The sequence below is a fragment of the Microcebus murinus genome, chromosome 3 (assembly GCF_040939455.1).
Source record: "Microcebus murinus isolate Inina chromosome 3, M.murinus_Inina_mat1.0, whole genome shotgun sequence".
In the NCBI taxonomy this organism is placed as follows: domain Eukaryota; kingdom Metazoa; phylum Chordata; class Mammalia; order Primates; family Cheirogaleidae; genus Microcebus; species Microcebus murinus.
Window position 1 is genome coordinate 2,248,320 of NC_134106.1, and position 15,774 is coordinate 2,264,093.

Genomic DNA, 15,774 nt, shown 5'->3' on the forward strand with positions numbered 1-15,774 from the left:
TTGTAAATCTAGTTTCACAGCCACTGAGCAAGCGTGGCTGCTGAAAGAAAAGGGTGAAGATTGAGCTGAAGTAGGTTTGTCCCTGGAAGCAAGTCATTCGTGTCCTTTGCAAAGTCAAATACGTATAATCTGGAGAGTAGATTAAGCTGTCTCTGAAGAGCTGCTTTTAGCCATTTTCCCTTAAAGGGGCTGTATTTCCTCCATCTTCAGTGAATAAACAATTTTATTAAATAATAATCAACATAAAGAAGCTCTGTGACACAATCTTAAACCCTCATCTGGTTTATTTGATGACAGGCTCCTTGAAAAGTGCCAGAATCCATTCCCCAGGCTGCAGCCGGCTCCCGAACAGACGTCCTGTCCTGCCTGCCCCGAGGGGTGGCCTTGCGGGAGCGGCTGCCCATCAGCCCAGAGTCGGCCTTCTTAGGGGCCCCCAGCCTGTGCATCTGCCCAGAGGTGCGCTCCTGGGAGGACAGTGTTTCAGAGTAACTTCTCCCATCAAGGATCCTTGTTTGGTTTTTTAAAACCTCTCCTTTGCTGAATCAGATCTTCAGAAACCTTGGCCCCTGGCCCCGGGCACTGACACAGAGTCGTGAAGGTGGTGACGCAGCCCTGGGCACTGCCCGCTAGGAGTGGGCGCCGCAGCCCCCCACACTGCCACCCTGGTTGTCTGGTGCCAGCAGCGTCGTTAGGGTGGGAGTGAGGCACAGGCGTGACCCAGTGACGCTGCAGGGCTAATAACAAGAAAGCCAAAGCCTGCCTTTGGTTCACCTGAAACCAGGTAGGCGTGTGTGTTGGGTGAGAGCGGCCAGTTCCCAGGTGGTGACACTGCCCCCGTCAAAAGCCAGGCCGCTTCCCCACACTTCCCCGAGCATGACCCAGCCCTGGCGGCAGGCCCAGCTGCAGCCTCAGCGCCCCCAAGGGCCCGGGCCTGTCCGCGCACGCTCACGCGAGTGCTCGCACAACTAGAGGCGGGACAGCCCAGCCAGTCAGCAGCGACGGGCAGCAAGAAGTCGTGGGAAGGGAAAGCAAGGCACGTGCTCTCTGGCTCCGGAGCATCTGGCCTTGAATGAAATTGGTTTTTTGTTTTTTGTGGTTTTTTGAGACAGAGTATCCCTTTGTTGCCCAGGCTAGAGTGAGTGCTGTGGCATCAGCCTAGCTCACAGCAACCTCAAACTCCTGGGCTCAAGCAATCCTGCTGCCTCAGCCTCCCGAGTAGCTGGGACTACAGGCATGCACCACCATGCTCAGCTGATTTTTTCTATATATATTAGCTGGCCAATTAATTTCTATTTATAGAAAGACAGGGGTCTCTATTTATAGAGACGGGGTCTTGCTCTTGCTCAGGCTAGCTTCGAACTCCTGACCTCGAGCAATCTGCCTGCCTTGGCCTCCAGTCCGCCCGCCTCGGCCTCCCAGAGTGCTAGGATTACAGGCGTGAGCCACCACCACCGGCCTGAAATTAGTTTTAACAAGCTGTGCTTGAAGGTACTGGAGTGGAGACAGAGTCTCTACATTTTGTTCCTGCCAAACTGGAGTTTCCCTTGTCGTCTTTCTTCATAACGTCCCTATTAGCAAACTGGTAACTGCAGTCCCAGTCTGGAGGAAATCGAAAATGTGGAAGAATAAAAAGTAAAGGCACCTTCTGGGGTTTTACGCGGAGTAAGTCAGAAGAAAACCCCACTGGGGGCCCCATTTATTGCCGCTGGTGTGCTGTCATCCCGCACAATGGGCGGGGAAGTTCCGAGCACAGTGCCTGCCTCCCGGGGCTTGCTCGGTGAGTGTCGTGTGGTCACCGTCACTCTGCAGAGGACACCAGTGTGTTAGGCGCTTGAGACGGGCTGACCACTGTGTCCCCCGTGCCTGTGGCAGGACTCCTCTCTGAGACTGACTTCCTCACCCCTGGAACACGTGACTGAGGCTGCCTTTGTTACGTGGTCTCCGGAGCTCTCATGCACCCCGCACCGCCCACAACAACAGGTGGACAGTGAGACGGTGGCCAGGGCCTCGCCCTTGCCCTCCCCCCCAGGAGGGAGGAGGGGCCGCGGGGCAGCGTGGAGGTGTGCCGCAGAGGCCCGGTGAGACGTGCAGGTGCGGGCGCCAAGCAGGGCAGCTGGCAGAGGCTTTCAAACTGTTCCCATGCAGTTGTCGCTAGGGCAGAGTCAGGCCTGAGGTAAGCGACCAGAGCCCCAGGACCCGCGGAGCCAGGCGGAGCGTCTCCACGCTGCGCCCACACGGAGCGCAGAGCCCGGCGAGGTTCTGCGGGAGGCGCCCCGGCTGCTGCCCCGTTTCCCGTGGCGCAGAGGCAGCGTGTCCTCTGCGGGCAGACGTGTGTGTGCCCGTGCGCCCTTCTGCGTGTGCGACTCTGAGAGTGCTTTCTGGCCCCCCGCAGGACTACGTGCTGGCGGTGCAGGCGTACCACGCCGTCATCCAGTGCTGCCCGGAGCAGGAGCCGCAGCTGCTCAGCGGCATCGGCCGCATCTCCCTGCAGGTACCTGCGCCGCGGCGCACGCGGGAGCCACGGGGGGGGGGGGGGGGGGCGGGGGGGAGGGGGGGCAGGCGGGTTGTGGTGCAGGGGGAGCAGAGGACTCGCGCTGGGGGTGCTTTGCTTGCGTGGGTGATCGTTTAGTCTTCATTTTGTAAATATGCGAAACGGTGTGGAGAATAATAATACCCCAGTGCAAACGCACGTGCGGAGAGAAGGTCCGGCCCCCGCAGTGGTGCGGGGGACGTGTGTTCAGTCCCGGCCCTGCGGAGGGCGAGCGCAGGGGTCCTCGAGGGAGGGGCACTGACAGGGGCCACTGCGGACTCCCTCCCGTTGCAGTTGAGCAAGAATGACCAAACCACACAGAATTTTATTTCAACGTGGTTGATAACACAGCCGCTCGCTGGTGTTCGTGGGAAAGAGATCTAGGACTACAGTGTGTGCTGGGCTGAGGACAGTCCGGACTGCGCGGAGGCCTCAGTGGCCGGAAGGCTGGGGCAGGACCCTCTTTAGAGCCAAGAACGCGTTTCCCTGGAATATCTGGTGGCAGGAAGGTCCCTGCCTCATCTCTGCCAGTCCCCCTTGTGGGCCAGCACAAGGCAGCCTCGCCCCTCACCCTCATCTCCTGGGGCTTCTGAGGCGACTGCCAACCGTGGGCAGGGAACGCAGGAGCGATGGAGGGACAGCTCCCAGTGCGGGGAGAGCACGCCCGCTGGCCACGACTCAGGCGCCACGCAGGGCTGCTCACCCCACTGGCGAGACCCACTGTCGCGCAGGCCAGCGAACCGAGTCTCAGAGTGGTTAAGTCAGGCTGGGTCGGAGAGGGACAAGCCGACAAGCGAGGCCTCGTCTGAGTCCTTCCCGGGACACGAGGGGCCCGGTCACGAAGTGTCACGGAATGCCCTGTGCTGGAGGACGCAGCAGGGCCACCAAGGAGCGTGCACTCAGAGCCGACCAGCCTTGGCGCCTCCCTCTGTGTGACGGGCAGGACACCAAGCCTGAGCGTCACCTCCTCGTCTGTCCTCGGGGGTGCTGGAGACACCTAGCCACCCACGGGAGAGGTCACAGCACGTGGCTGGGATCTTAGCTGACTGTACATTTAACGTGATCTGGCACCTGCTGCAGCTGCTGAAGTAGCGGTGCTGTCTTTGCGTGTGTTTGGAGTCATCTGATGCCCGCACCGCGGGGAAAACTCACTTCCCCCATCCTCCCATCGGGCAGCGGGCGGCTGCAGCCTGTAGGACTTCCCGGGCTGGGGACGTGTTAAAATGGCCATTGATACACAAGTACACGGATGGGCCTAAGGAAATGAATATTTAAAAGAGACAAATATTTCAAATTTTAAAAAGAAAAAAATTTTTAAATGGCCATGGTCAGTCTGTAAGGGCTTCAGTGCGGCCGAGACGCCGAAGAGCCCGGCACCGTGGCAGTGGAGGACAGGTGGAGGGGCTGCGTGCGGCTGTCCCCGCCGCCGACGGAACCGCGAAGGCCAGACGGCGGGGGGAGCAGCCCGCAGGGTCCCCTGTCTGAGCCACACGCTGCCTCCCGCCGTGCAGGCCGCAGGCTGGGGCCTCTCTGGGGGCAGCTCCCTTCCACGTGGTAATTCAGGGATCCAGGCGGCTGGGCTGCGGAGGGGAGGAAGAGCCCGCCCCGCTGGGCCGGGCCCCGTGGAGCGCACTGCCCCTTTCCGCCCGCGCTCGGGGTCTGCCGCTCCCAGGACAGAGCCGGTAGGCTGACGCCCCACGCAGGCACCCAGCCCACACTGGCGCAGTTTGTAAGTGAAATCGGTCCCCGGGTCTGTGTGTGTGCGTGAGCAACATCCCAAAAGCATATGGTGTGTTTTCTGTCTTCATCAAAGTAACAAGTGTTCCTTCTTTTGTTCCGTGGAAAATTTTGAATAATTATCTACTCCTGAAGGTTTGAATAATGCACCTAGGAACTGCCTATGCCGAGCTCTCGGGGCGCCGCGGAGCATTTCTCATAATTTATTGTTGTTGCTGATCTGCCCCAGTGTTGTTCTGTGCCTGAGGTTTCCGCTCTCTGTTTCTGGGAACAATTTGGGTAATTTAGACTTTTCTAGAAAATCACCTATTTGGTCCTGTTTTCACATGTATTTGCATAAAGTAAAATACAGTCCGCTTTTGTAATGATTTCGATTTCTTTCCTACCAGGGGTGGCTCCCCCTTTTGCATTTCTAATTATGTTTGTGCTTTCTTTTTCTTGATTAGTTTTGATACCTGTTTGTTTTTTAAATAACTAGTGTTTTATTGATTTATTTTCTAGGCATTTTGTAAAACTTATAATTGCCTTTTTATATTGTTTAATTCTTCTCAGCTGCTTCTAACTCTCAGAAATCGGTAGGATTTTAAATCCCAATTACGTCTTAATAATTCTGAAGATGTAAACTTGCTTTCAAATCATCAGATAATCAGTGGGCGGCAAAGAATATACCAAAATTTCTCTGTTATCTTCCCCCCAGAATTGTTTCTGTTGACCTATGAGACCTCGTGGTGCAGGGTCGGCGTGTGGTCTGGGAGTTGAGCAGACCTGGGTTTTGAGTCCCAGGTGTTAGGTGTTCGCCATGTGACCTGCAAAAATTGCCCGACCCTTGAGAACCTCATTTTCTTCATCTAGAAAATGAAGGTAGCAATCATATTGGCATCACAGGTTGTCCCAGAGTCAGATGAGCTGTGTTTGAAGCACTCAGCACAGTCCCAAGCGCTCAATAAAACTTGATTATTATTAAATCTTGGTTATTAGCTATAATAATCTCCAGGTGAATATGAAACATTGTCCTGTTAAACAGGATTTTAATTACCATGAACTCATTGCAGTAAATTCAGATGTTTAAGCTGAGGGCCACGCTGTTGAACCCACAGTGGCTTTGGTTTCTTTTCAGTCGATCAGGAGTGAGAAGTCTGCAGCAGAAGACTGCGGACTGCCTCAGACCGCGTGGGCGGAGGGAAGCAATGGATAGACGCCGTTCTGCTTCTCTTTGTGGGCGTTTTCTCTGCATGTTTCATTTTGTTTTGTTTTTCTTCTTCCCCGTGTGGTGTTTTCCTTTGCGGGACAGTGTCGTCATCACGACCTCACCAGGTTCGTTGCCCGCCACTCAGGGGGAGCCAACACGCTGAGACGGCGGGGTGACAGCGGAGACGGGGCTAACCTCGCAGGCCCCACGCGAGGAGGCGGGACTTTGGGAGAAAGGGTTTCTAAGGACAGTCTGTCGGGCAGAGGGCTGGGAATGGGACCTGCTGACGGCTGGGGATGACTCGTAGGCTCGGGAGGCAGAAAGCGTCTGCTCGTGCTGGGTCTGTCCCCGGGCCGCAAGACCAGCTGCGTTGGTTCCTTGGGCCACTGGTCTGGCTGGTGAGTGGGTGCACCTGCACGCAGGGTCCAGAAGACGTCTCAGAGGCCAGCCCTAGGTGTCACCAGGGTGATGCCATCCACGGCAGCGATGAAGAAGGCCGAGCGTCTTCACGACCATCAGCTCTGTGACTCCTGGGCAGCGAGCAGTCGTGGGAAAGCCAGCTGGGGACACGGCCGGGGGACACAAGACACACACCTGTCTGTGCGCTTTAGCCGTGCGTACACCTCGCACGGTTCAGGCCCCACGACTGTTCCCACCTTACAGCCTTTTATTGGTTTTATAAAGGGGGGTTTCGTCGTCAGCTGTGAAGAGTCTGCGGTTTTATCCTACTTGTGAGCTATGAAGTTAGCTGCCATTGTCACGAACGCAGCAAAAGATGTGAGATTCCTGGGTCAGAGACAAAGGGGGTTTATGACAGCAACAGCAGGATAGCCGGAGTGTCACTTTTTTCACCAAACACTGAGCCCCAGTTCCTCAGGGTAGTTCCAGGGTACTTGGGATGGGTTCTGCTACTGGAGAGCAGTTCTGGACTTGGAAAACCTAAGTCCTTGGTACTGGCCGATCAGCACGTCTGCCCTTTGCCCCGGAGGGCTGCGTCCTAGCTTCCCAGGCTGTGCCCTGCCTGCAGGACACGCAGACACGCGATTCCCGTGAGCCGTCTCCCAGCCAGCCCTGTGAGAACTCTGCAGACTTGGGCTGCAGCCGACAGGGGCTTGCCGTGGAAGGCAGGAGGGAAGTTAACCAGCACTGCGCAGTCCCTGGTCGCCAGGGCTCTCCTGCCCTTGGTGTGAGCAGCACACGTCCCCCTGGTCCCCTGGCGTGTGGTGTGACAGAGGACGTGGTGATGCAGAGCTGGACCCTGGGACGCGAAGGCCTTGTGTCCGAGGCTTTTGACATTGGATTTTTTCCCTGTATTTTTTATATACTTTTTCATTGTAAGCCTTAGATCATTTATTTCCTTCCCTCTGCTTCCGTCGGCAAAAGAAAACCCGAACCTGCCTTTTCACAGCCAGGCTTCGCTTCTGCAGGGACGGCGGCAGGGGACGGCGGGTCCGCTGGCACCCTGGGCCACCAGCCCTGTCGGCTTAGTGTGATCCGGGGAGCTGGTGGGTTTTCTTACATGTGCGAGAGAGTGGGTTCGTGGTTTTGTTCTGTTACAGTAGAATGCTGTATCACTTGGTCAAAATATCACTTTGAAATTTGCAAATCTGGTGACAGCTACCAATTTACTAGGCACAAATAACCAACAAAACTGACTTGAGGCCTGCTCGTAGTCTGCCAAAATTTTAAGGTTTTTTATTATTTTATTACCATTCGTTTTATTTGTATTTTACTTAATGCTATGCCAGAATTCATTTCAAAGGGTACAAGTTACTAAGCTGTAAGACTTGTAAAGAAGGCGTGTACGCTAACAACAGATCTCTGACGTGCAGAACGTTGGCATTTATCCTAAATGTCTCTTGCCTTTTTACAAAAAGTAATGATTACTGATCACTAATGATTAAAACTGGTGTATTCTCCTGCCCCACACATTTGTGTCTTCATATAATAACATGATATTAGGAAACTATGTGGGCGTGGACTTACATCTAATTTGTGAAATAAACTCACTAAATAATTTTGTCAAAGCAGATTGGAGACATAAAAACAGCTGAGAAGTATTTTCAAGAAGTTGAGAAAGTGACACAGAAACTGGATGGACCACAGGGGAAAATAATGGTTTTAATGAACAGGTAAATATTTTGAAACTAAATGTATATTTTATCAAATTTCCCCAGAGAGTTTAAGCTCTACTTACTGATCTGGAGAAAACGTCCCTCTTTGTGCCTCTTCCCGCGCTGTCTCTCAGAATCGAGAGACCCAAGAAGTACACGGGCATTTTCTTGAATTTCAGTGTTGTTCTTCTACTCACAAAAACTGATTTTTTCCGCTCTGTTCTTCAAAGTACTGCTTGTGTTGTCCCCACTTTCAGTGCAAGCCTGCATAAATGCTCACTGCCTCCGTGCCCCAGCCGATTGGCACGCGTGTGTTTTGCTGTTCCGCGAGTGGCTTCCCTGGGTAAAGCGGAGTGCGACACCGTGCAGCCTTGTGTGCGTGTGTCGCCAACAGGAGGCCTCGCCCCGGGTACAGCGTGCACGCAGGCGTGAGAGTGGCAGGGAGGAACGTTAGGTGCAGTTTCTTTGCCTACACGAATGCAAACTCGGGCGGTGTGATTTGCGGGCGGAACACTCGGTGCGTTCGGGCAGGAGCGCGTCACAGCCTGCGTCTGGAGCGCAGGCGGCCGCCCCGGGAGCCACAGCCCCAGGCAGAGGTCGCGTGTGCTGTCGTTGGTTTTGCGTGTGCACCGGCACCCTGCGCCCGTAACCGCTCCCGTGTCGCGTGTGTTGCAGAGCCTTCCTCCACCTCGGGCAGAACAACTTCGCGGAAGCCCACAGGTTCTTCACGGAGGTCCTGAGGCTGGAGCCCGGCAACGCCGTGGTAAGGGCCCGCGCAGAGCAACCACAGCATCTTCCGCCTCCTGCGTGTCGCAGGCGCACGAAACGTGCCGAACGCATCTGGGGCGGCCCTGCGGCCTCCCCGAGGTCCACTGGCTTTGCGCGGCCCGGTGCTTGGGGTGGGGGGAGGGGACCCGGCAGGGTGGGCGGGCGGCTGCCGATCCTGTGTGACCCCGGGCTGTGCCCTCCCCTAGGCCAACAACAACGCGGCCGTGTGCCTGCTGTACCTGGGCAAGCTCAAGGACTCCCTGCGCCAGCTGGAGGCGCTGGTGCAGCGGGACCCCGGGCACTACCTGCACGAGAGCGTGCTCTTCAACCTGACCACCATGTACGAGCTGGAGTCCTCGCGCAGCATGCAGAAGAAGCAGGGCCTGCTCGAGGCCGTGGCCAGCAGGGAGGGGGACAGCTTCAACACGCAGTGCCTCAAGCTGGCGTAGCTGCTCCCAGCCACGGCGCCGCTGCCTTCCAGAACCACCCGGATCTTTGTAAACTGTGTACATAGAGCTAATGTATTCGTGCAACTCTGGGGGATTCAATAAAACATCCTCCACGGGTGTCTAGGAGTGTGTCTTCTTGATCCTGAGCCCCGCCCAGGCCCAGACCGTCTGGCAGTCTGTTGCAGTCCAGCCGCTCCAGCCCCGAGGCTCTGCTGCTGTCTGCCGCGGGCATGACAGGCTGATCACACGGGCGGAATGGGGCTGTGGGCACAGGAAGTCCAGGGCACACACTGGCCGTTGGGTTTGTTCCGGGAGACTGGCCTGGTTGGTTTATTCATTCTGAGCATGCTCAGAGAAAGGCGGAGGACGTGTAGTGTGAGCCCTTCTCGCCACATGCCTGAATGTTTTGCAGGATTTATAAATAATGGAAGAGGAATTTTAGGTGTAGATCACCCTCCTCTTCCTCTCGCTTCCTCTCCCACCCCCCAAACTGAATGCACCAGTGTTACTCAGCGGTTCCTTCTCAGCCCGATGCCAAGCACCTTGGTGCCCGGCGGTGGGTGTGACGGCGTGAGCCTCTCTCCCGGGCCCCGAGTGCCACACAGAGTGGGCAGGACGGGAGCTCGTGTGCGTGATGAAACAGAGATCATTCACTGTACGGACGGGCAGGGGGGCCGGAGGCGTTCTCCAGCCCGGTGCACAGTACTTATATATTCTTTCATGCCTGAAAGTCAGGACATTTGCTTTAATATTCACATACTTATCCTTGCTTTTAAAAAAGGTAAAATACCTGAAAATTTCTTCAATTAATTAAAGAACTCTGGCAAAGGTGCTTTGAATATCTAGCTTTTCTAATACATTTTTAAATATAATTCATTTTAAACACTATAATATAAACATCTATTGTGCAAAGCACAGCTTTATTCTTTTAATAAAGTAGAAACATACAAATACAATATCTGCTAGGCAGTCTCAACCCATTTGTTGAAATATGGTATAACTGCACATCAAAATTGGAAAAGAAAGAGATGACACAGCCAAAAGGACCATTGAACAACAAGCAGGTTTTAAAATCTTTCTCTTCAAAAGGAGAGAAAAATTAACTTTTAATTATAAAAATCCCAAAAAGCTGATGTCATGTAAAGCCCTTCACTTTGAGGGTTTTCCTTCAAATCTGGCTGCAGGAATGAGTGACAGGTCCTTTCCTCTGCTCAACCCTGGCAGCGCACTGCAGAGAGAAACCACTGCAGAGGGAACCGGCATTGCCAGGGGGTGACAGCACCTGCCCCCAGGTCAGTTGTGCATAAAAACAGAGGACATTGCCCAGCAAAACCAGTTCTGCCAGCCCGAGACTGGCCAGGGCGGTGAGGGGCCTGGGGGAGCTGGCCTGGGGGTGAGGGCATCATTGTTTGCCTCATCTCTCGGCAAGTTCTTGAAGACAGGAGAGGAAGACGTGGCTACGAATGTCCAGCATGTCTGGGATAACAGTTACAACTTTATCTAGTTTACGCTCGGTTTCCCTTTATTAAATAAATGCATCCCTGAAATCTTTTCTGTGGCCAAGTAGAGCGAATGGTTACCCGTCACAGGGCGTATGTTACTACTCCAGCTAGGAAATCAGGACGCTCATCGGGCTGTGATGGGCCAAGGCTGTGGGAACGCCGCTCTCCGGCACCGCGGAGCCTGAACATCCAGCAGCGCCAGCCAGGCCTCGCGCGGGCGCCGAGTGGGCTACACCGACCCTCCCCAGCGCAGCCCTGGCCCCGCCGTGAGGGCTGGCCACGTGCTCTTGGTTAGCACGCCAGGGCCCCGGGGCTCCAGGCACGGGCGGTCGCTCGTCCGGCCTGTGAGCGCATCATGGGCAGCTTGGACTGAGCACCCTCCTCCCTGGGTCCCGGCTCAGAAACTGTGTCTCCAGTGTCCGCCGTCCTCCGGCAAACTTCAGAGCCCCCGGCTCGGCCCTGCAGGGAGGTGGGTGTGGCCCCTGCCCAGGCCCTGCCCGGCCTCCACGTCCACCTGACTTGCGCAGTGAGAGGGGCCCGGCCCAGGTGTGGACGGCAGGCAGGAGAAGGAGGCACCCACATCCAACGCTGCCCGGGCGGCACGGACTCACACAGACCGCTCGCTCCTGCTCCATGCGGGGCGCTCCCCTGGGCCGCGCGTCCGCCTGGCCTCAGCCTTCCTGGGGCCCCGTGCAGCAGACACAGACCTGGCCTCGGGCTCAGCCCGCACCCCACGCCCACGCTCGTTCCGCCAGGCACCCAGGCCCTCAGCACGCATGGGTGACAAAGGGCGGGCCTGCATCTTGAAACACGCTGTGCGCGTGAGCCCTGTGGTGCCACCATGTGTGGCCGCTGGTCCCAAGCCCTGCCGGGGACAGGCCCCCAGAGAGTGAGCCCCTGGCCCCCGGCCTGCCAGTGACGTTCTTGTGTCCTTGGGACCCCCCCCCACCGTGTCCCCCTGCAATGGATACAGCCGGCGCCAGGAAGCCATCAGGACTGATCGGCGGCAGGCAGGCTGGAGAGCGCGGGGCACGGGAGCAAGTCACACCGATTTCATCGATCTGTCCCTTGCCAGGCTGCGTGACTCAGGTGGAATTGTAGGTGGATTACAGAGCAGGCAGGGTTTTCTGAAAGGCTGGTGCAAAATAAACACAAGCACCTTGAACAGGGAGGAGAGAGGGCCTTGTTGAATAACGACAGGGCAGAGGAAGGGTCTCGGTGGAGAGCGGGCCTGGCAGGGAAGACGCCCCACTCAGGACCCCTCACTACCTGTGCCGCGAGCGCCAGCAACTAGCTTGAGGGGGGCGTGGCCTCCCCCCTGCCAGCCCTTCCCCGAGACCCTCCAGCCTGGGGTGCTGTCCTCCTGCCCGGACGCTTCCAGCACCCCAGACCTTACTGAGTGGATTAAAAAATAATAGCTTCCCAAGGCAGAAACCAGAGAACACAGAGGGATTGGGAGGCGGGGCTCTGCTCCCAGGATTGCAGGGGGGGGGGGTACCGCAGGTCCTCCCAGCCGAGCAGGGCCTGAGCCAGGCTGACAAAGGGGGCAGCCTTGCTAACCCTAACCCTAACCCTGTCCCCGACCCACCGGGACACCTCCTCTGCCCTCCTCGGGGCCTGGCCAGCAGTCACAGCGCATCTGGCCAAGGACCTGGGCCGACCTGTCCGTGGTGACGACCTGCTGTCCCCAGGAATGAACCGTGCAGGGCGGGGGCTCCTGGCAGCCAGAGCAGCCGCAGCAGAGGAAGCGACGCCTACAGCCCGGGGCCCTCCTCACTGGTGGCGCCCACGGGGCAGGCCTTCCGGGGGGCCAGGCAGTGGGGGGCCTGTGCAGCCCGCCTGGCTGGTGGAACGAACTCGGGCCTTGGTTAGCTCAGCTCCCCGGATGGCTCGGTCCCCAGCACAGCCATTTGGGGAACAGAATTTTCATTGTGTAAATCATTAAATTATTTGTGGTTTCTAGAAACTTTTGCATGAGATACTTTCCAAATGAAAACAGCTTTCAGAAAAATGACTATTTTTCAGAATGTAACATTCTAAATGCTGACTTCTGCCAAACACAGGGCAGCAGGAAACATGCAGGAAACCCTCACACTGGCGAGTCCCTCACAGGTCCCACCTGAGCCCGGCCCGCCTTGACCTCTGTGCTCGGGGAGAGGTTTTGCTGTGGAGTTGCTAATTCACAGGCACCGGCACCATCGGAGCTCCCGTCCACAGACAGAGGTCCTGCTCTTTGCTCTTTGAAAACCGACAAGCCTCCCACAAGCAGAAGGGCTTCACTTTAGCTGTCAAAGCCGCATTAGGAAAATGAAGTGTCTGAGGCTGAAAACTGCGCTGTGTAATTAGGGTGAAACGCCCCATCGAGGGACTAGTAATTCTTCACTGGGGACGAGGGACACGTCTGCAGGGGCTGCGCCGTCCGCTCCTGCCAGAGGAGCTCGCAGGGAGAGTCCAAGGAACCCCAGGTGCAACCTTCACAGCCCACACTCATCGTCAGCCTCACCTGGGCTCTCCAGAGAGCGCATGGAAAGCCCACGCGTGCATACACACACATACATGCACACACGTGCACACACGCACGTGCTCAACCGGCGCGAGCATGCACCTCCATTCATCTGGAATTGGTGTGATTTCCTTTGAACCAGCAAATCGACAGCCCTGTGCCCACGGCAGCGCGGTTTGCGCTTCCACTGGTAAGTCCTTACCTCCTTGAACAAAGAGCAAACCCACACTGCGCTCAAGCACCCACTTCTAGGGAGGCAAAAACCTGTCTGGCTTGTAGACACTTATCAATAAACAAATATTTCTCCAAATTCTCGGAGGAACTGCCACCAGCTTTGTTGGCCAACGGGAGATGGGGATGTTTCGTAAACCAGGTCACGGTGGCGTTAGTGGCAAGAGGCGGCCAGCGTGGAATCCTCTGGAACGGATCTGTTAGACCACAGCAGACACATGCAACTACACGTGGGGTTCCACGTGAGCGCTGTATGTAAACAAAGCAACTAGCTCATTCTGCTAAGACCAACAATCGACTACATGATTAGATTTTAAAGTATGATTGTGATGCACGAACTGAATTTAGTGGCTGCATTTTCTTAACCAAACAGTAGGCGACGTGTCTGTAGGTAACGTCCGGAGCACAAGGAACCAGGATCGGGGCGGCTGGAAAGAAACCGAGACACGTGGCCGCCGTGAATCTCGCTTCTCCCTGGCTCAGCCCCAGCTCGACCAGCCTGCTGCCCTTCCTTCACTTCTGCAAGGTGTCAGCTCAGGACTTTTTATTTTTTATTTTATTTTATTGAGACAGAGTCTCACTCTGTTGCTGGGCTAGAGTGCCGTGGTGTCAGCCTAGCTCACAGCAACCTCCAACTCCTGGGTTCAAGCGATCCTCCTGCCTCAGCCTCCCGAGTAGCTGGGACTACAGGCATGCGCCACCATGCCTGGCCAACTTTTTCTCTATATATATTAGTTGGCCAATTAATTTCTTTCTATCTGTGGTAGAGACGGGGTCTCACTCTTGCTCAGGCTGGTTTTGAACTCCTGACCTTGAGCGATCCTCCCGCCTCAGCCTCCCAGAGTGCTGGGATTACAGGCGTGAGCCACCGCGCCCGGCCTAGGGCTTTAAAATTGCGGGTCCAGAACTGTCAGTTGGGTGTGAGGACGCTGCGGCGCCACAGCAGCGCCTCCCAGGGCGCCGTGCAGCCCCACTCGCCCGGCTCCTCCCGCTACACCAGGGAGAAGCATGAACAGATGATGGCGGGAGGGAAACAGGAACCCGAGAGGAGCCTGTTCACGTGGGAAGTGTGGGCACCACCAAACAGGGATGCGGACACCACAGGAAGGAAGGAGTCTCGACAAGCCACGCTTCCGACAGGGGAAGTGTCCTGGGGCTGGGACTTCATCAGGGCGAAATGTTCAATCCGGATCAAGAAAGCGCAAGGCTGGAATTTCCTGGATGATCCGTGTCTACACCTTACAAACCATTGAGGACCCGCTGGCCTGAGCTCCCTGTGGTGTGGAAACACAGCAGGAAAGAAACGAAGTTTCTCTAAAATGCCAACACATGAACCAGTGTGACACTGCACCTAAGTGCAACAGCCTGTGTTGTTCTCATTTGCCAATATCCCAGTCACAAATGCCGCAGCAGTAAGTGCAACACAGATGCCGCTACAAGAGGATGCACTTGAGGGCCGGGCGCGGGGGCTCACGCCTGCAATCCCAGCACTCTGGGAGGCCGAGGCAGGAGGATCATTTCAGCTCAGGAGTTTGAGACCAGCCTGAGCAAGAGCGAAACCCCGTGTCTACTAAAAAAATAGAAATTAGCCAGACAACTAAATATATCTATAATTATATCTATATCTATTATATATACATATAAGTTAGCCGGGCATGGTGGCGCATGCCTGTAGTCCCAGCTACTCGGGAGGCTGAGGCAGGAGGATTGCTTGAGCCCAAGAGTTGAGGTTGCTGTGAGCTAGGCTGATGCCACAGCACTGTAGCCCAAGCAACAGAGTGAGAAAAAAAAAGGAGGATACACTTGAAAAAATAACATGTCCAGGTACATCTTGCCCAACCAGCAAGCACAGCCCTCTCTGAACTGACAAGTTACAAGCTGGGAGACGTGCAGACCGCAGCTGATCTGCCCGTGAGACTGACAGCCGGGCTCTTTGGGAAAAGCACCTGATGTAGACAGAACCCTAGGGATGTGAGTTTATAAAGGATGCCTCTTCCCTAACGTTCAGCGTGAACTAGCAACCTCAGCTACTTGCGGTGACGCCGCCCGAGAGGGCGACCCTGTTTCCCTGGGTCCTGGCGCCTCTCTGCAGCTCCGCTTTGCTCTGGTCCACTTTCCCTGCTTACGCGGCGCGCGCCAGTGTCTGCGAGGCTGTGGGGCGGCTGCACGGCCAGAGCCCGTCCATGCACAGGGCTCAGGAGTGGGAGCCGCAACACAGGACGCCGGACACAAAAGCCCACGCTGTGGCTCCGCTTGCGTCAGCGCCAGAAAAGGCAAAATGAGCCCACTCACAGCGGCTGCCTGGGATGGGGTCGGGGAGGGACTAACAAGGGACACGGGAAACTCTCTGGGGCGATGAAACTGTCCTGTGGTTGTGCGACATCTGTCACACTCTTGCAGTGCTCGGGCGTGGGTGCGCCTGCAGTCCCAGCTGACTTGGGAGGCCGAGGTCAGAGGACTACTGGAGCCCAGGAGCCTGAGGCCAGCCTCGTTATCACAGCGCGAGACCCCGTCTCTACTTTTAAAAATAGACATAAATAAACAAATGCACTTAAAGTGAGTACATTTTACTGTGTGTGAACCCTACCTCAGTGAAACTGGCTTTTAGGAAATGCAGGCGTGACGTACGCGGGAAACCAAGCCACGCGGCGCGCGGCGTGCTCTGGCGGAGTCCTTCCCCTCCCCCCACTGGCCCCGCCCGTGAGCACAGCCCTGGCTTGGACAGACCCAGGCATGGGGTGAGGAGCTGCA

The 15,774-nt window shown here is 56.1% G+C and overlaps 1 protein-coding gene across 1 annotated transcript in view; it reads left to right on the forward strand.

Moving 5' to 3' along the window:
* The window catches only part of TRAPPC12 (trafficking protein particle complex subunit 12), an 82,637-nt gene extending 73,733 nt beyond the window's left edge, over positions 1 to 8,904 (forward strand). The window contains exons 9-12 of the mRNA XM_012763155.3: positions 2,393 to 2,491; positions 7,488 to 7,588; positions 8,246 to 8,333; positions 8,545 to 8,904. Of these exons, the coding sequence (XP_012618609.2) occupies positions 2,393 to 2,491; positions 7,488 to 7,588; positions 8,246 to 8,333; positions 8,545 to 8,787 (531 nt within the window). The 3' untranslated portion in view covers positions 8,788 to 8,904. The remainder of the gene's footprint in view (positions 1 to 2,392; positions 2,492 to 7,487; positions 7,589 to 8,245; positions 8,334 to 8,544) is intronic.
* The last annotated feature ends 6,870 nt before the right edge of the window (positions 8,905 to 15,774 follow it).